The 22,660-nt window shown below is 39.4% G+C and overlaps 1 protein-coding gene across 1 annotated transcript in view; it reads left to right on the top strand.

Annotated features, from left to right (window-relative positions):
- LOC126260958 (tetratricopeptide repeat protein 30A) overlaps positions 1 to 22,660 on the top strand; it is a 176,962-nt gene that overhangs the window by 95,103 nt on the left and 59,199 nt on the right. Inside the window, exon 7 of the mRNA XM_049958474.1 lies at positions 8,240 to 8,508. Coding sequence (XP_049814431.1) covers positions 8,240 to 8,508 — 269 coding nt within the window. The remainder of the gene's footprint in view (positions 1 to 8,239; positions 8,509 to 22,660) is intronic.

Raw genomic sequence — 22,660 nt, forward strand, 5'->3', positions numbered from 1 at the left:
GCTGCAGTCATTCTCTGCATTATTTCTGTAGCGGGACTTTGAATTTCGCCGCGCTACATTCGTCCCCTCAGATATAAATATCCCGTCGCAGCAGTATGAGCGCTCGACGGCAGAGAGAAAATACCAAAATTGTAACCTTTTTTGTTTTTCTATCCGTTTTCAATTGTCTCTTGATAGCAGTAGCTTAAGGCAGACGTGAGCTGATTAAGACGAATAAACTTATTAATGTGTAGACATTGTGGAAGTTATTATGAAATTCGGAGGATGGAGAGAAGCAACTAAAATAAATTGTATTTAAGAGCAAGACGGTTTTGTGCACATTATAAATTCCTGGACAATGAAACTTACTGCAAGATTTCGGAGCCGACTTTTCACCCAGAAATGAAGGAGACGCCGCAAGAAAGAAGACAAGTTAACCTGGTAAAGGATGATTTATCTACGCCACTTCCCCCTGTCAGTTACATTCTGTTATTCTCTGTTCCTTTTCAAAAATTTTGTAGTGGAAATTGGTTTAACTTTTGCTCAAAAACGCCACAAGGACCACCCCAACAATAGATTTTCTGTGATACGAAGTCCGATCTGCATTTCTTTCTTTCCCTTTTTTCACGGTCACTCTTCTCCCATTTTTTTTTTTTTATTAAACCACTACAACTGGCTCCCGCGACAGGACGCAATTTTCGGATGTGTCGTTTTTGAGCAAATTTGAAACTTTACTTTGTATTTTTTCCCAACAGAGAATAATAAAAAATCCTGAAGTTTAAATGGTAACGAAAACACCAACTTTATTGTACCTAAGCAAATGATTATACAACAATATTGTAAAGAATTTTCGTAACTAATTCAATCTGTTTTTCTTTTCATGGCATATATTGATGCAAAAACCGTTATTTTGAGACCTTTTGGTGATTATCCGATGGAGATGTATTAAGAAAATCCATATTTTGACGAATACGATTTACGCAGAAGTGATTGACCAGCCGCTGCAGGACAGAAAATTTAATGGTGAGTCACACAATTATGTTTCATTCAAACATTCAATAGCCAACTGCAGAATCCATTTTTCCCTTTCCACGCATCCTGTAGTTTTCTTCTAGATTTTTCCAAAATTATCTATCTCTATTGTAGTTTGTGGTAATTATAGTATTGTTGTAGCTGCATATGAAGATCGTAAATTTGACCGCCAAACAGTCATTTGTTACGAAAAATTTTGTCCGCCCTGCTGCATCTTTCTCAACCATTGTTTGCAATAGAGCAATCATTTACATTGACGAGAAAATATTTCATCCTAAATTTGAGTCAAATCTTTATTAATCAGACTTATATTATTCCCTTTTTGACTTACTATTATACATCCTATTACAATGGAACGCGGTAAGGTAGAGATAGTTTCGGCAGATGAGTTAAGTGAAGTAGATTCATCTTTCAACGGACAAGAAAGTCCGCGTTTCCCTCCATGGACTTCACGGATCAATGCAATGATTTTGCCCCAAACTCGCAACATTTGTGATAATACACAGATGGCGACTTTAAATGACGAAATGTGTAATGGACGCGAGACTAGACCGTCAGCGCCATTGTTAACATCAATGTCAGAACCGAATATGAGACAAATTCAGCAATGTGACACAAATCGGACACAGGAGACTGACAAACTGGACCGACTATTCGAGTTATTTGCAGACATGAAACGAGACGTTAGTCAGAAAATTGACGCAAAACTGGACGCACTTGGTCAGGACTTTAAACAAAGGCTAGATAAAAGCGACGAAAAATTTGACGTATTAAACCGTACTATGACCGAAAATTTTGAACGAACGACAAAACAGATGACAGAATTAAATAACACCACTCAAAAGCTCAGCCAGAGATTTGAGACTTTGTCCGATCGAGTCACTAAACAGGAAGAAACGTTGGTTACATTCACACACGAAACAAAAAACAACATCAACCGATGTGAGAATCAGTTAACTCAAATAGTTAATGTGCAGCAGGAAGTGAACACTCGTGTGGAAGAGTTAGCTCAGGCCCACACTTCAGCTAGCTCCACCCAAGAAAAGCTGACTGAAGAAGTGGGAAATATTACCCAACAACTCACAATGGTAGTTCTCGAACAAACCCACCTCAAAGAAAAGATAGAAAAATTAGAAGAACGAGCGGACCTCGCGTCACTGAACAACGACACCAACATTGCCGAAAGAATTGTACATGAATGTAAATTGTGTGACGACTATTTGGACAAAAAACTTGAAACAATTACACAGGACATACTTTCAAAAACAAAGACACATGTTACAAACGAGACAAAACACATACAAGACGAAGTGACAAAATTACGAGACAATGTTGTGCCGTGTTTGGCGATTGGTGCAAACGCATCGCTAGGAAACGACAAAACAGCTAAAACCATGGCTAATGACACAGACAGAACACCTATTGTGGAATCACCTATTTCCAATCAAAATTACAATGTGCCGCCTTCTTTTCCACCAAACGAGCAATATTACGACACGACACCTAGAGTAGCAAGTGACACAAACTACGTCAATACAGTTATGCCAACCGGCATGGCCGATGACACGTTTGTAAGACATGGGCATTTCCAGACATTTTCCAGTGAGGACAAGCACAAAGTCCACCCTATTGTGTTTATTAGATCATTTGACGGTGTTTTTCCACGTAGTTGGTCAGAAGTCGATAAAATCAGATACGTCACCAATCTCATGAGAGGACGAGCAGCTAAGTGGGGTGCCGCTATGAAACGGCGGTGCCTTACGTTTGATCAGTTCGAACAAGCCTTCTTGGACGAATTCTGGTCCGAAAATGAGCAACAGAGTCTAAGGAGAGAAGTGTGCAACCCGGAGACCTATGACCCTAAAAAAGAGACATTAAGACAATACTTTGAGAGTTACCTAGACAAGACACTGTACTGGTCCAAACCAGCCGACTTGCCAGCTATAATTGACACTTTAAAGAGCCACTTACCCTTTCCATACAGAGACAGATTAATAGGAGTACCGGAGAATGACGTTAAGACTTTCTTAAACTTCTTAGATCAAATGGACGTAGTTTACAGAGGCGATTCACGCCATTCAAATTTTATTCATATTAGTAACCAAAATCAGCACCCACCCCAAAGGAACCGTAGTGACGGTGGTTGGTGGAACCATCCGTCCGCGCCGCGACACAATACGATGCCAGCGCGCGAAACATATTCAAATGGAAACGTGTATGACAGTAGGAACAACCGCAGATATTCGTGGAATAATAATAATAATAATAATTATCACCCATATCAAAATGGTAACTACAAGCAAAATGAAAATTACAGACAGTACAACAACAACAACAATAGGAGACGTGAGAATAACCGGTACAACCCGGGCTACTTTGACAGGAACGTGACATATAACAGACATAATTACCACCAAAACATTAGCAATCCCAACAATCACCGACAGAATATGTGGAACACACAAAATTCACGCATGACAAATCATAACCCTCCACGGAATCCGCCCCCGTTCCCTAGTACAGTTATGCACTCCCCGCCACGAAGTAGCAATAACAATTGCGGCGCGCCATCAGCTGACGCGTGGGCGCCAACCGGCCGGAATGTACATAGTGGAGCTGGTCAATGAACCCGGCCAAACACAGCAGACGACGGAAAACAGTCGACGACCGAGCTAAGCGCTCGTGCTTCGGTCGTGAGGTGTTGTAAGAGCGCAACGGCAGAGACGGTTTGTTTCCTCAGGTACGACGACAAAATGACAGCAGAACAGGAATTAACAAACCTATCAGGTTGATGACCTTGTTCTTTTGCGTTCACATCCCAAGTCTACAAAATTAAAACAACTGAACAGAAAATGGCAGCTATTATATTCAGGTCCTTTCAGAATAGCAAGCATACCTCACCCAGGTTGTTACTCCCTAGAATACCCGCTATCTCACAAGCCGAGGGGGCTGCATCCCCACAGACATTTGAAACCCTTTGTGCACTAAAACAACATAATATAATGATAACTAAGTTGAACATGAGCAAGTTGCTGTGAAAACGAGATCATAAATATTTGTATTGAATACACGACACATTAAGTTATTCAGCCTAAGAACACAAACATTCATTTATGGAAATTATATACTGCAGTTACACTTGTATACATAATTATGAAGAGAATGTAAACCCAGGTGAGAAAAGATATTCATGTAGGAATGAGATCTACACAGGTTACATTTGTTGTTAATTGTAAATTATAACGTGAATCAACAACTAGTTAGTTATTTCAAGGCACTACAATGAGAGGAAATAATAGCTATTGAGATCAGTAATGACATAGGTATGTAGCAGAATGAATGAGGACGTAAGAATGAATGATCAGTATGAATGAGTTAATATTTAGGTTAATATAAGAAGGTAAGTTACTGTGAAGTTGTTGATGGAGACAAGAGATTATTTGAGGAAGATGATATTGGAGTTTTAAGAGAATGGAAGTGCCAAATGGCCCCACGTATGTGATATATTAATGTTTGATGAGGAATATGTTTAATGTATAAGAATATATATATTATGATGAATATGTGAATAAGGAATGAGTGAGAATGTTTTGGTAATATTGTGCTACATGGAGAAGTGAGTAAACAGTCTACATCTTTAAGATTACATAAGAATTTCAGTTCGAGAGAATACATTTGTGATGAGTTAAAACACGTGAGTACAAGGCGTTAAAGGTGAATCTCTTTACAGTGCCCTCGAAAATGAATGAATGCAAGAAAAGCAGAGTGAACATAATGATGATTACAGCTGTGGAAAGAAGTTTAATAAGAATGTAACTTGGAAACACGTTAGCCTTAATTTATTGCAGAAGTGTAACTTGGTAACCTTTCGTTAAGTTTTGTTAAGCCAGTGTGTGGAAGAAAACATTTCTAGTTAGTGCTCAGATAAGGAGAATGATATTTTAAGGAACTTAAGTTGAAATACAGTTTTTACACAGCCCTCATGTGAATACATTTGTATAGAAAAATTTTTTTTTTACACAAGACAGAAAACCCTGAGGAAGCAAAAGATAGAGTTATTAAGGCCGTTTTGCGATTCGTACAACACCTCCACTTTTTCAGGCAATGCAAGGTAAGTAAAAAAGGAGCAGTGGCCACCCGTGCAGCCGACATCGAGCAACGGACACTGAGAAAGAGACATTTTACTGTCAATTATAATACTATGTTCTTTATTTATGTTTTATACAAAGAAATGATATATATATACACCACATACATGATGTTTAACCTTCACTAAAGTAGAAGAAAGTTCATGGTTGAACTCTTGAGAGGAAATTTGGTATGTTATTATATAATACACATTATGAGAGAGACAATCTCTGAGAGATATATTTTCCATTTGTATAGACGGTATCCACAAGAAGTGGAGATATCGAGGAAGTACTGAGCAGATATGTGATTTACTCATGCAAGGATTTGTTAAGGTATAATACACTTAGTCATATGAACAGTCAGAACACAAACAGAGAATCTGTCATGACGTTACACTACACAGACTTGACGTAAGGACACTTACATTTACCCATGATTTGGTAAATTGTAAGTACCTCCTTTCACACACCCCTTGAAGGTGATGCAAACGTTATAATGTATTATGTTCTCTTTTTTTATGTATTAGCTGTAGGATTTGGTAGTTTATAGGTAGTGAATAGTTTCTTCCAGTCTTTCTTTCTTTCTTTCTCCATTATCCTACCACCTCCTGCAGCTGGGTGTTGTTTGTTTATGGAATGTAAGAATATATTGTGTGACAGTAAACTTTCAGGTATGAATTAAAAGAAATGAAGAAAATTGAGAATGGCATTACAAGCCTGGTCAACCACTAGCCAAGATATGGAATAATATTAAAAAAAAAAAAAAAAAAAAAAAAAAAAAAAAAAAAAAAAAAGAGGTAAATAATAAATGAAGGAAAGCCCGTGCTTTTAAATATTAAGTCTTATATCCCTTGGCACACCCAAACCTGAATAAAAAATTAATACCCCAATAAAAGAAAGCCAATGGGACTTAGTATAAATTTTTTTTAGTATAGATATTTCACATGCATATTCTTGTAAATTTATATGTATTTGTATATGTATAAAAACTTTGCATATTGTCAACATATTTTGAAATGTGACCACGGAATGTAAGCTTTCAGAATTAACGATGTAAACATGCTTGGACAAAGTGAGCTTTGTTAAAATGTAAATATGGCAAAAAAGTGTTACAAACTGTGTTAAACAGTGAACGTTATAAACGACGAATTTTGTGTTGTTTATGAAACTTATGTTGCATAAACCAAATAACTGTTTGTAAATCGATATAAACTGCAATTTACTTCGACGATAATGAGGATTTTCACACTGCAAATGAACGTTTGTTGGCAAGTGTAAACAATGTGGTGAAACACCTACCTTTGCGAACATCGACGCCGTTGTTCCTGGCCGGCCTTCAGATGCTTTAGAGACAATAAACTCAGCACCTGTCGTAGGCGATGTGGAGACTAAAAACTACATCGACCATATATGCCCCGGGAACAATAGTCATGAAAACGCACAAGGACCTGGAGTGTTGTGTCGTAACAGAAGACATAGACATTGCTTCAGATCACGCACACGCTCAATCTTATGGTGTCACCGGACTTAACACGCCATTTATGCTGGAATAACAACTTGTAATGAACACTTTGTGAAAGTGAATACTGTTCAAGACTGTCATAACACAGCAATTTTGAAACTGCCGCACGCGAAATTCAGTGATGCTACTGCGCGTGCGCAAAGACTACGTGCTGCCAGAGATGCATTGGGAAACCAACGCTGGGAGCACACAACATTAACTGCGCTGGCGAGCAGCTTTTTCAAACAAACTGTATGTAAATATATTTATTAATTGTGTACAAAGGATCCAAACTGTAATAATTGTATTTAGTATATAGATTTAGAAAGTAAGATAATCCCCTATGAATGCACGTGGCCTTTCCTAAGAAAATATGTATAATTGACATTTAGGTATATCTATTCTATTGTTTGCTAGCCTGCCACGCTAAATGTTTTAGCGTGACAGTCGAGGGGGCGATGTAGCGGGACTTTGAATTTCGCCGCGCTACATTCGTCCCCTCAGATATAAATATCCCGTCGCAGCAGTATGAGCGCTCGACGGCAGAGAGAAAATACCAAAATTGTAACCTTTTTTGTTTTTCTATCCGTTTTCAATTGTCTCTTGATAGCAGTAGCTTAAGGCAGACGTGAGCTGATTAAGACGAATAAACTTATTAATGTGTAGACATTGTGGAAGTTATTATGAAATTCGGAGGATGGAGAGAAGCAACTAAAATAAATTGTATTTAAGAGCAAGACGGTTTTGTGCACATTATAAATTCCTGGACAATGAAACTTACTGCAAGATTTCGGAGCCGACTTTTCACCCAGAAATGAAGGAGACGCCGCAAGAAAGAAGACAAGTTAACCTGGTAAAGGATGATTTATCTACGCCACTTCCCCCTGTCAGTTACATTCTGTTATTCTCTGTTCCTTTTCAAAAATTTTGTAGTGGAAATTGGTTTAACTTTTGCTCAAAAACGCCACAAGGACCACCCCAACAATAGATTTTCTGTGATACGAAGTCCGATCTGCATTTCTTTCTTTCCCTTTTTTCACGGTCACTCTTCTCCCATTTTTCTTTTTTTATTAAACCACTACATTTCTTTCATTTATAACTTTATTGTCAAATGTTCTTTTTATGGTAGTGGTCGTTTTAATCTAGTTTCCCGCAGTATTTCTGTTGTGACTCGCCGATCTTTCAAAGTGCCGCCACGCAGTTACGCGCATCATTTACATGTGGCACTGTCTGCCAGCCATGCAGCAGCCGCCCCACCTAAGCGGCCAGCCAGCACATGTCTTACTTTGTCTACTTGCTCTGTGACTTACATGTATTGTGTCATCTCTGAAATATATGTGTTCAGCTTGATGTTACAACAATTTCACTTGGATTAATTTATCATCTGGGGATTTGTGATCTTATCCTGCTCAATTGATTCTATTTTTATAGATCATTATATTACATCTTTAAGATCGGTGCAGAGCATATTTACTTACAAAGATTGTCTTTTCTCATCAATCATCTTATACATGTCGAACATTTTTTTTGTTTTTCACACTTTTATGTGCCCAGAAGAAGTGTAATAATTTTAAACACTGTTGTCATTTCTTTACAGATGAAGCCGCTAGGGAAGCTTTAACTGATATGCCTCCAAGGTCTGAGGAAGAACTAGATGCTGTTACACTCCATAATCAAGCACTGATGAATATGGACACAAAGCCCACAGAAGGATTTGAAAAGCTTCAGTTCTTATTGCAACAAAACCCATTTCCTCCTGAAACATTTGGAAATCTCTTGCTGCTTTATTGTAAATATGAGTATTTCGACCTGGCAGCTGATGTTCTTGCAGATAATGCAAGCCTTACATACAAATATCTCACTCCAGTAAGTTAGTTCCCTCTCAATCTTAGATGTCTTCCTCAAAATTATTAATTAATTTTTAATTAATAAATAGTGAAAAATAAGTTGGTAAAACACATGAGAATTGTTGTGAGTTTGAGTGATTAAAGTAAATAATCGATCATAACAGTTGTACTGTTCTTTGCAAGGCAAGAAAAAATTTCAGAATAAGATTTTCACTCTGCAGCGGAATGTGCACTGATATGAAACTTCCTGGCAGATTGAAACTGTGTGCCAGACTTAGACTTGAACTCGGGACCTTGTCTTTCACAGGCAAGTGCTTCTTGATAAAGCATTTGCCTGCGAAAGGCAAAGGTTCTGAGTTCGAGTCTCGGTCTGGCACACAGTTTTAACCTGCCAGGAAGTTTCAAGAAAAAATTACTGGTTGAGATTGTGACACTATTTAGAGTATATGCCATAAGTAAAATATTTGTCGTACCATAGAGGAAGTTTCTGCAGGCAGTCAATAGGCATTACTTTCCAGCTGACTGTTGGTGATTAGCATGGGAAATGTATTTGACATATCCTTGCTAATTGTTGATAACTCCTCTGTTCTCATGATCCTGGATCATCACTAGTTGCTGCTGCATGCAGACATTCACTATGTATTTGAAATATCACATGACAATATCTGAGTCAGTAGTCAGCTGCTGTATCACAAGTCAACTGAAAGTGAAGACATGATCATATACAGTGTATTCTCAGATATTTATTTATCTATGAATTAATTCATCCAGACATTGTTGAGAAGACACATTCTTAAATCTACCCAGGCATTCATCACGTTTTATCAGTGCATTAACTGACTGAAATACATTGTGAGATGGCAAGGACATCTGCTACTGTGGTTTATCAAGGAGAGGAGGGTGGGGATCTGCTCACACTTTAATGGCTAGTGGCACCTACTTATACAAATGCCTGCTGCTGTACCAAAATACTTCCAAGTGCTCCTGGCTAGTTGTCACCTTGTGGAAGAGTTTTTCTCTTCTTCTTTGACAGCTCTTGCCGATACTGCAGGCACCCTGTAGGCTTGGGAACACGATTCCCCATACACAAGTGGCTAGCTGTGACACTCATACCCAAACAACAATTGCTACTCCCAACATAGAGGAGGCTTTGAGTTGCATGTAGGCACAAAGGAAAGGAATGCTAAACATATTCAGCTAGGTCTTTCATCAGGTCTGGAAAACTCAAACACTTTCACGCAAACACTACTCACACGTGCATGGCTCGAATAGGTCATTAGTGTCTTGAAATGACAGTGGCCATATATGTGCGAGTTGTGCATGTGTGAATGTTTGTGTTTCTTCTATGTCTCATGGATGACTTACTCTGATAGCTGAATATATCTGGCATTCTTTTTTATTGTTACTGTCTGCTACTCAATGCCTCCTCTGTGTGGTGAGTAGCAATCTGTCACTTTTGATTGTTATTGCTCCATCCTGGATTCTCTGTTGTTTGAATGAAGAAAAAGAAAGAAAAGTAATGGAAGTAATTGGACTTTAAAAAGTGAATATTGCATTAATTTTAAATAATGGAAACTCCTGGTTGGAATATCAATAACATAAGGAAAAGGATAGATTGCTACTTACTGTAAGCTAGTGTGCGGAAGGGTCTAGATGGAAACATGACAAGACAAGACTGCCACCAGGTGCAGCATCTGGAGACTATCAGGCAGGGAGTATGGAGGGGGGGGGGGGGGGAGCAGAAAAGGAGAGGAGCAGGGAAGGGGAAAGATGGGCAGGTGTGTTGGCATAGAGTGGCACCCAGTGAGGGTGAGAGGACATAGGAAGGAGGTGATGGATCAGAAGGGGCGGAAACTGTTGGCTGGAGGGTGGTAGGACAGTAGGTTACCATAAGTTGAGTCCACAATAATGTTGGGAACAAAGAATGTGTTGCAAGGATAACTCCCAAATTTGTACGGCCATATCATATACCATCTCTGCTACATTCACTGCATAGCTTTTTATATTGGTGTGACTGCCAATCAGCTGTCCACCAGGATCAATAGCCACCACCAAATTGTGTCCAAGAGCAAAGTAGACCACCCTGCGGCATAACATGCAGCTGAACATAACTTGCTTTATTTTTATGTCTGCTTCACAGCCCAGGCCATGTAGATCCTCCCCTTCACCATGAGCTTTTCTGAACTGTGCAGGTAGGAGTTATCCTTACAACACGTTCTCTGCTCTCAGAATTTTTTTCCGCCCGTTCTGTCCTGTCACCTCCTTCCTACTCGTGCCTCCTCACCACCATTTTGTGGTACCCTGTGCCACCCATTCCATACCAAGAAGTCCCTGTAGTACAGCCTAGCCACCTGTGGTCATCGCATCTGCAGTGACAAGCAGTCCCTCTCGAAATATACTGAGGGCCTCACTGAAGCCTTCACTGACCATAATTATCCTCCCAACTTTGTACAAAAACAAATCTCCCAAGCCTTATCTATCCAGTCTCCCACCACCTCCCAAAGCCCCACCGTCCGGCCACAGAGGAACATTCTCCTCATAACTCAGTACCACCCAGGACTGGAGTAACTGAATTTCATTCTCCACCAGAGTTTCGATTACCTCTTGCTGTGCCCTGAAATGAGAAATGTCCTGCCCACTATCCTTCCCACTCCTCCCACAGTGGTATTCCGCCATCCACTGAACCTACACAATATCCTCGTCTATCCTTACATGACCCCTGCTCCCAATCCCTTACCTCATGGCTTATGCCCCTGTAATAGACCTAAATGCAAGACCTGTCCCATACACCCTACCATCGCCACATATTCTACATTTATACTCCGCAGGGCCACCCAACGGTGTGTGGTGGAGGGCACTTTACGTGCCACTGTCATTACCTCCCTTTTCTGTTCCAGTCGCGTATGGTTCGCGGGAAGAACAACTGTCTGAAAGCCTCCGTGCGTGCTCGAATCTCTCTAATTTTACATTCATGATCTCCTCGGGAGGTATAAGTAGGGGGAAGCAATATATTCGATACCTCATCCAGAAACGCACCCTCTCGAAACCTGGACAGCAAGCTACGCCGCGATGCAGAGCGCCTCTCTTGCAGAGTCTGCCACTTGAGTTTGCTAAACATCTCCGTAACGCTATCACGCTTACCAAATAACCCTGTGACAAAATGCGCCGCTCTTCTTTGGATCTTCTCTATCTCCTCCGTCAACCCGACCTGGTACGGATCCCACACTGATGAGCAATACTCAAGTATAGGTCGAACGAGTGTTTTGTAAGCCACCTCCACTCTGAGAGGAACCTGATTGGTATACCATCTGGACCAGAAGACTTGCCTTTCTTAAGTGATTTGAGTTGTTTCGCAACACCTAAGATATCTACTTTTATGTCGCTCATGCTAACAGCTGTTCTGGTTTTGAACTCTGGAATATTTACTTTGTCTTCTTTCATGAAGGAATTATGGAAAACTGTATTTAGTAACTCCACTTTAGTGGCAACATCATCGGTAACATTTCCATCGCTATCGCGCAGTGACGGTATTGACGGTTTTTTGCCACTGGTGTACTTTACATACAACCAGAATCTCTTTGGATTCTCTACCATATTTTGATACAATATTTCATTGTGGAAACTATAAAAGCATCTTGCATTGACGTCCCCACTAAATTTTGAGCTTCCGTGAAACTTAGCCCAGTCTTGGGGATTTTGCGTTCTTCTGAATTTGGCAAGCTTTTTTCGTTGCTTCTGCAACAGTGTTCTGACATGTTTTGTGTACCATGGTGGATCAGTCCCTTCTCTTATTAACTTATGCAATATGAATCTGTCTATTGCTGTTGACACTGCATTTTTAAATTTTAGCCACATCTGATCTACACTTACATAATTATCTTGGAAGGAATGGAGACTCTTTCTTAGGAAGGCATGAGATACAAGTTCATGTGGCAGAAGAAGGTACAGGAAACAACGAGCAAAAATACACGAGAGTGACACAGGAAAAATAATCAATTTGAAGGTACCGGATTAATGATATTGGGTGGAATAATGTGGGACATGAGATGATGCACAAACAATCAGCATTGTCTTGCAGCCACCTGTCGTATGCAGCTGAGATGGTTGATACAGTGTGGCTCATAAATAGAGTGTGCAGTGCGGTTTCTAAGGCGACAAGAGAAACACAGAAAAGAAGAGAAAGAAACACAGACACAGAGTAAATTAATGCATTAGAAAATAGTAACAAATTAAAATAATGCAGGGTTGTGGGCTGAAAGAAATGCCATCAGGCAAAATTCAACAATGGAAAATCTAGGATGGAATGTAACAATATTATGAAAAGGAAAGTTGCTACTCACGATATAGTGAAGATGCTTAGCCATAGATAGGCACAACAAAAAGACTGTCAGAAAATCAGCTTTCGACTGACCAACAAGGCCTTCATCAGAGATAGAACACACACACACACACACACACACACACACACATGTGACCTCAGTCTCTGGCTGCTGAGGCCCCACTGCGAGCAGCAGCGTATGATGGGAGATGCAGCTGGTTGGTGGAAGTAAGGAGAAAGCTGGGGCAGGAAGGGGGTGAGATAGCAGGGTTGGGTTGGGGGACAGTAAAGTGCTGCTTGTGGGAGCATACAGGGATGAGGTGAAGAAAGGTTAGACAGAGGGCGGGAGAGGGACAGCAGAAAAGGAGAGATGTAAAAAGCCTGTGGGTGCGTTGGTGGAATAGAGGACTGTGCAGTGCTGGAATGGGAATAGGGAAGAGGCTAGAGGGTAAGAACAAAGACTAACAAAGCTTGAGGCTGGGAGGGTTTCCACCTGCGCAATTCAGAAAAGCCGGGGTTGGTGGGAAGAATCCAGATGGCACAGGTTGTGAAGCAGTCACTGAAATGAAGAATGTTGTGTTGGGCAATGTGCTCACACCCTAACCTCCAGATGTCAGGCATTCAGATTTAGGGTAGATGACACATTAGTAACTGATGGGCATAGTGTGGCAAATCTATTTAACAAGTACTTTATATCCGTTACTGATAGAATGGGACTTTCAGGATCAGTAAATAATGCCCTTGAATATCTGAAACTAGCCTTCACAAATAGCTTCAACTACATGAATATATCACTCACTTCACCAAAAGAAATAACGTCCATAATAAAATCTTTAAAAACAAAGCATTCTAGTGGGTACGATGAAATATCAACAAAGTTAATTAAGGCATGTTCTTGTGAGTTTAGTACAATTCTAAGTTACTTGTGTAACCAGTCAATTATAACTGGGACATTTCCTGACTGGCTAAAATATGCAGATGTTAAGCCTCTATTCAAGAAAGGGGATAAAGAGATACCATCAAACTACAGACCGATTTCACTTTTGCCAGCATTCTCAAAAATTTTAGAAAAAGTAATGTACAGGCAGCTGCTCAACCATCTGACCACAAATAACATATTATCAAGAACACAGTTTGGATTTCTGAAGGGTTCTGATATCGAGAAGGCTATTTACACCTACAGTGAAAATGTACTTAATTCATTAAATAACAAATTACAAGCAGCAGGTATTTTCTGTGATTTGTCAAAGGCATTTGATTGTGTGAACCACAACATCCTTTTAAGTAAATTAGAATTCTATGGTGTCACGGGCAGTGCTGCAAAATGGTTCAAGTCATACCTCACTAACAGGAAACAAAGGGTGTCAGTGCAAGGGACTAGTGAATTAAGTCATCAGTCATCATCAGAATGGGAAGAAATTACATGTGGTGTCCCACAGGGATCCATCTTAGGGCCATTGCTTTTTCTTGTGTATGTTAATGATCTCTCATTAGTTACACTGCCAGAAGCAGAGTTCATTTTGTTTCCAGATGACACAAGTATTGCAATAAATAGTATGTCAAGTGTAGTTCTAGAAAGATCTGCTAATGATATTTTCATGGATATTAATAAATCGTTTAAAGCCAACTCACTGACATTAAACTTCGAAAAGACTCACAATATGCAATTCAGAACCTGTAAGAGGTTTCCACCCAGCATATGCATAAAATACGAAGAAGAGCAAATAGAAGAGGTTGACAGTCTTAAATTCCTGGGATTACAACTTGATAATAAATTCAGTTGGGAAGAACACACCACAGAACTGCAGAAACGCCTTAACAAATCTGTATTTGCAATTCGACAGTTAGCAGACATAGGCGACATAAAAATGAAAAAGCTTGCATACTTTGCCTATTTTCATTCCATAATGTCATATGGTATAATATTTTGGGGTAACTCTTCAAGTCAAACAAAAGTTTTCAGAGTCCAAAAGCGTGTAATACGTATTATTTGTGGAGTAAATTCACGGACGTCCTGTAGAAACCTCTTCAAAGAACTGGGTATACTAACTACTGCCTCTCAGTATATTTACTCTTTAATGAAATTTGTCCTAAATAATATATCTCTTTTTCCAACAAACAGCTCAGTTCATACATACAATACCAGGAACAAAAATGATCTGCACAAGGACTTAAAAGCACTTACTTTAGTTCAAAAAGGGGTCCACTACTCAGGAACACTCATCTTCAATAATTTGCCAGTAAACATAAAAAATTTAGTTACAAATAAAGATCAGTTTAAAAGGAGCCTGAAAGACTTACTAGTGACCAACTCCTTCTACTCCATTGACGAATTTTTTAATAGAAACAAATGATGTATTGTATATATTCATACTATTAGTATTGTTATTTCAGCTTTAAAAAAAATAATCTAATCTAATTAAATCTAATCTAACCAAATGTTGTATGTCAATACAATATCAACCAAAACGCCAATTTAGTTCGCGCTGCATGCTTTCGTCCAATAGAAGATACATAAACAGTAATTAAAGGTAACACCATAACTACTGAGTATAGGAAAAGTGTGTATGTGAGCTCTAAATATGAAGATCTGTGGTAGGTGAGTTGGTAGAGTGTAAAATTGCCGTACCGAAGGTCCTGAGTTCGAAACCCTCTACAGTGACTTTTTTAACAGTTTGAGTGTGAAATTGTTATATGGGAAAACATTTTCCTTACATGTGAAAGGACATTTTGGAGTTTGTAGCAATGTTCTTTTAGCAATCTGCTTTTGCTTTTTTAGTTGGAAGTAGCAAATCTATAGTGTACATTTGTATAGGTAACACCACAACTATCTGTGTAAATGTACACTTTATGTTTGCTACTTTCATCTAACAAAGCAAAAGCACGCTACCAGAAGAACATTGCTACAAACTCTGAAACTTCCTTTTACATGTCAGGAAAATGCTCTCCCATATAACAGTTTCAAGTATAAAGTGTTAAAAATAAATTGCCTGTAGTGGATTTTGAGCTCAGGATCTTTGGTATGATGATCTGATGCTCTACCAACTCACCTACTAGGGATCTTTAAAAGCAGAGCTCACATATTAGCTTTTCCTACACTCCGTAGTTCTGGTGTTACTTTTAATTGCAGTTTACACATCTTCTACTGGACAACAGCACACAGCATGAACTAAATCGGAGTTTTGACTGATAGTCTATCGACACACAACATTTGGTACCAATCTGAGTGTCTGATGTCTGGAGGTTTGGGTGTCAGTGATGGGATGGTCCAGCTTTTTCCTGGCCCCAGTTTGTTGGTGGCTAGTCATGCAAACAGGCAGCTTGTTGTCATGCCCATAAAATGCAGCACAGTAGCTGTGGCTTAGCCTGTAGACCACATGACAGGTTTCACAAGTAGCCAGCTGTCAGATTCATCCACCTCCAAACACTGCCACAGTGCTCCCACTCCAGAAATACAGCAGGATCTCCATTATCTCCTCAAATCCTTACGCCCATCACAGAACCTCTCCCCTGAGCCTGTCTCTCTCGTCACTGCTACCTCTCCCCACACTCCTACCTTCCACATGCTTCCTAAAGTCCATAAACCCCAACCACCTAGGATAGCCAATTGTGGCTGATTACTGTGCCCCCACTGAGAGAATCCTTGCTCTCGTAGACCAACACCTTCAGCCTATTACCGCAACCTACCCTCCTATATAAAAGATACCAACAACTTCCTCCACTGACTCTCCACAGTTCCTGTTCCTGTACCACATGATGCCCTGCTCATCACTGTTGATGCCATCTCCCATTACACTAACATTCCGAATGCCATGACCTTACTGCTATAGAACACTACCTTTCCCAACACCTTATGGATTCCAAACCTGCAACGTCCTTCCTAATCGCCATGGCCAACTATATACTCACTGACATTTACTGCTCTTTTGAAGACATTACCTACAAAGAAATCCAGGGTACAGCTATGGGCACATACATGGCATGATCCTATGCCAACCTGTTCATAGGACATCCAGAGGAATCCTTCTTAAACACCCAGAATCCCAAACCCCTCACATGGCCCATATTCACTGACGACATCATCATGATCTGGATCAAGGATGAGGACACCCTATCCATATTCCTCCAGAACCTCAACACCCCCACATATGCTCCACCTGTCCTACTCAACTCAACAAGACACCTTCCTCGATGTTGACCTCTATCTCAAAGATTGCTACATCAGTACCTTTAACCATATCAAGCTTAACAACCACCAGCAGTCCCTCCACTTCAACAGCTGCCACCCATTCCATATCAAAATATCCCTTCCATACAGCATACCCACCCACGGCCGTCACATCTGTAGTGATGAGGGGTGCCCCCCTGAAATACACAAGTGTCTCACTGAGGTCTTCACTCACCATAATTACCCTCCCAACCTTGTACAAAAACAGATCTCCCATGCCTTATCTCTCCAGTCACGCACCAACTCCTGAAGTCCCACTGCCCAGGTAAAGAAGCGCATTCCCCTCATGACTCAGTACCACCCAGAACTGGAGCAACTGAATCATATTGTCTGCCAGGGTTTGGACTATATCTCATTGTACCCTGAAATGACAAATGTCCTACCTCCCCTCCCCTCCCCCCAACGTAGTATTCCACCGTTCACTGAACTGACACAATATCCTTGTCCAACCATACACAACTCCTGCTCCCATCCCTTGCTCATACTCATATCCCTGTAATAGACCAGATGCACCACCACCTACTCCAGTCGTGTCACAAACATTATCTATCTCATAAAAGGCTGGGCTACCTGTGAAAGCAGTCATGTGATCTACAAGCTAAACTGCAACCACTGTGCTGCATTCTAAGTGGACATGTCAACCAACAAGTTGTCTGCCTGCACGAATTGACACTGTGACATTCGCCTTCTTTATTTCTTCGTTTGTTGTCCTCAGTGTCGATGTACTGCATTGCTGTACTGGCTGAAAAATTGAGGGATGGAAGTGAAACACGCACTACTTTAACTGATGTAGCTGACAGGTGCAAATTTGCTTTTCACATATGTTTTCTTTCACTGTTCACAACCCCCCAATAATACACACTTACATGGCCAGTGCACTATTGTTTAACTTTCGATAAGTCTCATTAATAGGTTGCAAGCAAACATCCACATTTTGCTTCAATATTTTACTGTTGTACATCTACGAGCAGTAAAAACCTACCCACACAGTTCACACATCCTGCAGAATAGTGCGGTACGTACTGAACAGACACTGTCATTGTTTCAACACACAGCCTAATTGTGTTACACTTACTTCACAGTTAATTTGATGCATCGTTGTTGTTCTAACCAACATAGGTTCTTGTCTGAAACTTGGCCATGGACTGACTGTCTCGGGACCAAAAATTGGGGCCTTGTATATCCTCACAATAATAGGTACTGAAACTATATATTGTTTGATGTTTAATTTACATAAATTAAAATGAAAACTTACTCCTTTGATTAACTGAATACATCGAAAAATTGGTTCTTTTTAACAGTTTTGTCTACTACAAGGGTTAAGCTGAATTATTTGTTTAAATCATGAAATTAAAAAATCAAAATATTTTTGACAAAACTGTTAATTACTGTGGAATTAACTAAGGGCTGGCTTTGCATGTTTTTGAATAGAGCCAAATAGATCCTTTATGAGTACTATTAGTTGTTCCTCCAAATGTTTGTAATTAGTACAGAATTTATATTTGTTTATACATCAACAATAGTATTTAAGTTATGAAACAATTACTGATTTTGCCCTATAACAAAAGATACTAACTAGGCAGAGTCAAATAAGAAAATCAGTTACATACATAAAACTAAGCACAAAATTAGACATGGTGTAACATTCTTTAAAACTGAGGGCCAACCTTTCTCTTCGATGAAAATTCAGATTGCACTCACATATGTTAATGTTAATTAGTTAAAAGTGAAAAAAAAAAATTTAAGGAGACAGATGGCAAACAAGAGGGGAAGTAAAATTATCCCAGCTTGCTTCGTCACAACACCAACAAACTGTGGCCAACAAATAGCTGGACCACCCCACTACTGAGCAGAACATCCACAAAAGTTCTTCATTTCAATAACTGCTTCACAGCCTGTGCCATCTGCATCCCTCAGTGTCTTTTCTGAATTGCGCAGGTGGGAACTCTCCCTGCAGTATGTCCTACGTTCCCATAACCTTCCTGGCCTCAACCTTCATAAGTCTTTGTCCTTGCGCTCTAGCCCCTTCCCTGTTTCCATTCCTGTACTACACAGTCCTCTGTTCCACCAACATACCCATAGTCTTCTTACCTCTCTCCTTTTCCACTAACCCTCCCCCATCCTCTGTCTAACCTCCCAACTGCACCTAGCTACCCTACCATTTCTCCACCTCATCCCTGTATGCTCCCACAAGCAGCACTTTACTGTCACCCACCCTTACACTTATATCCCTCCCCCCCCCCTCCCCCCATACCACAGCCTCTCCTAACCCCCACCACCCAGCTGCACCTCCCATTATGCTCTGCTGCTCACAGTGTGACCTCAGCAGCCAGAGACTGCTGTCATGTGTGTGTGTGTGTTGCATTTACGTGTGTGTGTTCTGATGAAGGCCTTGTTGGTTGAGAGCTCAATTTGTGACAGTCTTTTTGTTGTGCCTATCTGCAACTCAGCATCTTCACTATATGGTGAGTAGCAACTGTCCTCATAATACTATTACATCCCATCTGGATTTTCCTATGTTAATTTATGCAAATTCTTAAGTAATGGTTTGATTAATTATTGAAGAATGTAATTTGGTCCAGGAAAATTCAAGCAACAAAAGTATAGTCGTAGAAGGTGGAACTAACAAGTACAACTGATAAAGCTAGAATGGAATGTCTTGGTGCTTTTGAACTTTAACATTACTTATCTAATAAGTTAACTAGTTTCCATAATGTCAAAATATGCTACCATCCAGTCTGGATGTCAATCTTCCTAATGAATAGTTTCAGTACGTCCAGAGTAACATATAAGCTCAATCAAAATCTGCTGTTGCATACTGCAGTATTAAGTTCGTTTCTTAATATTTAAAAATGAACCTGCCTTCCAATAAAACCAGATACATTATTGGAGTTAGCACATTGAAAATAATAGTCTGAGTAATAATCTAAGTGGGGCAAAGTTTGATTACTGTTTTTATATATTAAGGTACATAGTACATATGCACTATATAAATACTTTCATGAAAACTGAAAACAGAGTAAAGAAAAAGTATTAATTATTAGCTGGACTCCAATCATAGCAGTTGGTGTAATTCCAGTTTGCTTTATTATAAGGACTCTTGGGCACCTATTTTCCCTCAGCTGTGGTAATAAAGTGGGCCCCAACAGGTTATCAAATGCTCCTGCAATATCACCCAAAATTCCCATGGCATACTTTTACATTGAGGTTCTGATGCACAAGGCACTATTTATGACACATTCCTCTGCTTTTTCCTTTCCAAACCGATACTGCTTTAGATTTATACCTTCAAGAATTTGTTGGGTTTCTAATTGTCCATAGAGTAGTTTGTCCAAATTGTTTTCTGTTACTTTTAAGATGCATATTGGCTGGTTTGACTTAGCTATGTTGATCCTTGTTCTCACCCCTTTTTAAGAAAGAGACCTCTCCAGTTGTCCATACAGATGGTATTTATTATATAGGTTTGTAAGGCATGACACTGTTCAGTCTCTCAATGTCTGTAGAACCTGGATGTTTATTCCATCAGAACCTGAAGGCTTACCCCTTTTCAATGTCTATATTGTCCTCGCTTCCCCCCCCCCCTCCCCCCAGCAAACTGTGTTGCTATAGAAACATTATCATAGGCCATGTTTGTCTCTTCTCATAGCTGATTCTATTGTTCTGTCATATTTTTGTAATTGTCATCTGGAAACAGTGTTCTTATTAAATGTTATAATAAATCCTTTGAAGTATTTTTCATGATACTATTTCCTTTTCTCATGATGAATGAGACTGTGAGTACCTTATCTTTTCTGTCATCAGTTTACACAATGTTCAACAAATATTAAGGTATTCTGTTCAGTGTATTCCTGTCTTTGTTCTTTCATGAGCTTAAGTAATTCTGTGTATTTCTATTTACCATTCCTGTCAAGTGATAGTTATCTCTGTTACTGTTCAGCACCTAATGATTTCTCTTGTCTTTTGCTTCTCATTTTTTGCAGATCATTGTTCCATACTACTTTTGGACCTCCAGGACAAACATTTGAAGTGACTTCTCATCTTTGGCACATTCTAGATTATTTTTGTAGTTTCTTGTCATCAGTGTCAAATTCATTGTGGTTGTGTGTTTAGAATTTAAATGCAGACATCTGAAGGTCACCGTTCACACTTTTTAAGTTGAATACACTACTTACTGATATTTTTCTAACACTGATTTTTACTGAAGAAATTTACAGAAGAAATTATATAAGGTTACAGTCAATGACAATAAGAGTTTCTTCCACAGTCCACAACACTATTTTGCTGCAGGCACTCCGATTGGCTCTTCAAGAACACACCAGTTCTGTAGTGACATGTAAAAGGGTTTAGAAGTCTGTTGATGATTTCTAAGCATCATTCCTGTATTAAATACTGGTACTCTAATCCTCTGCCATCTGTTTTGTGGCTAAACCAAAGCAGTGCTGTTGCATTCATATTAATTGTTATAATATCTTTAGATTTTTAAATAACAGTTGCACCTTTAAGTTTGTATGATACACAAATACTGGGTAGTGCAAGATATAAGGTAAGATAAGGTACCTACCAGGTTTCTTAATGTGATTGTCACAGAGCTCGGTGATTCTCATTATTTTAATGTCTGTTCTAAAAGCTGTGATCGCTGTCATAAAGTGAGTTGTTTCTGCTTTTATTTTCTTGCTTTTGAAGAATTTCCAAAACCCAGAAATGTCTTCCTCCAACTGCTTAGTCATGTATCTACTTCTGTTCAAATTTTTTACTTTTGTACAGAACAGTCATGCTCATTTTGCACCTCATCTTCTTTTCAGGGTGTCTTGTGTTTGCTGAACAAAGTGCAAGTGATTTTTCTACATATGTGTTCCAGCAGTGTCTGTTTTTATCTTTCTTTTGTTCTTAGTTTTCAGTGAATTACCTGTTTCACAGGATTTTGTATATCAACAGAATAGCTTTATGAAGTTCCAATTTAATGGAGGATAGGTTCAGCAACTTGGATATGTGGGGACTAGTTTTGAACCATCATGTCCGTTTTCAAACCATAGCCTTAAATGTAATTGTAATCATACAGTACATATGAGTAACAAATGTTCATATTTGTTGTTAGAATTCATTATATGAATACAAAATGAATATGTATACTCATATGAGTATATAGTAGGGTTTCCTTACAATTGAACACAGCAAAGTCTGCTGCATTTGATTGAAAGGATACCACATTATATACTCATATGAAGTCATGTAATGATTTCTAATGGTGAATATGAACATTTGTTATTCATGTGTTCATTGGTGGACTGTTGTGATTACACTTATGTTTAAGCCTATAGTTTGAAAATGGACATGATGGTCCAAAATTAGTCGCCACAGAGAAAAGACTGTTATTGTGACTGTGATGCATATTGGAAAAAAATAAAAAGAGGTTAGCTTGCCCAAGTGGTGGACAACAGCAGTGTGTTACACGTGCTGTAAGGATGTAATAAGATACAGTAACTCATCTGTAATGTTGAATGTGACTTTTGGTAAATCTTTTGTGAATAATACTAGCGTTTTCAAGTGGTTCAGAGATGGCTATGATGACACTGAAGTTGACAAGTGCCCAAACTCTCCAGCATATCAGCATCTGATCATAACCTT

This window comes from Schistocerca nitens, chromosome 5 (genome assembly GCF_023898315.1).
Source record: "Schistocerca nitens isolate TAMUIC-IGC-003100 chromosome 5, iqSchNite1.1, whole genome shotgun sequence".
NCBI lineage: Eukaryota > Metazoa > Arthropoda > Insecta > Orthoptera > Acrididae > Schistocerca > Schistocerca nitens.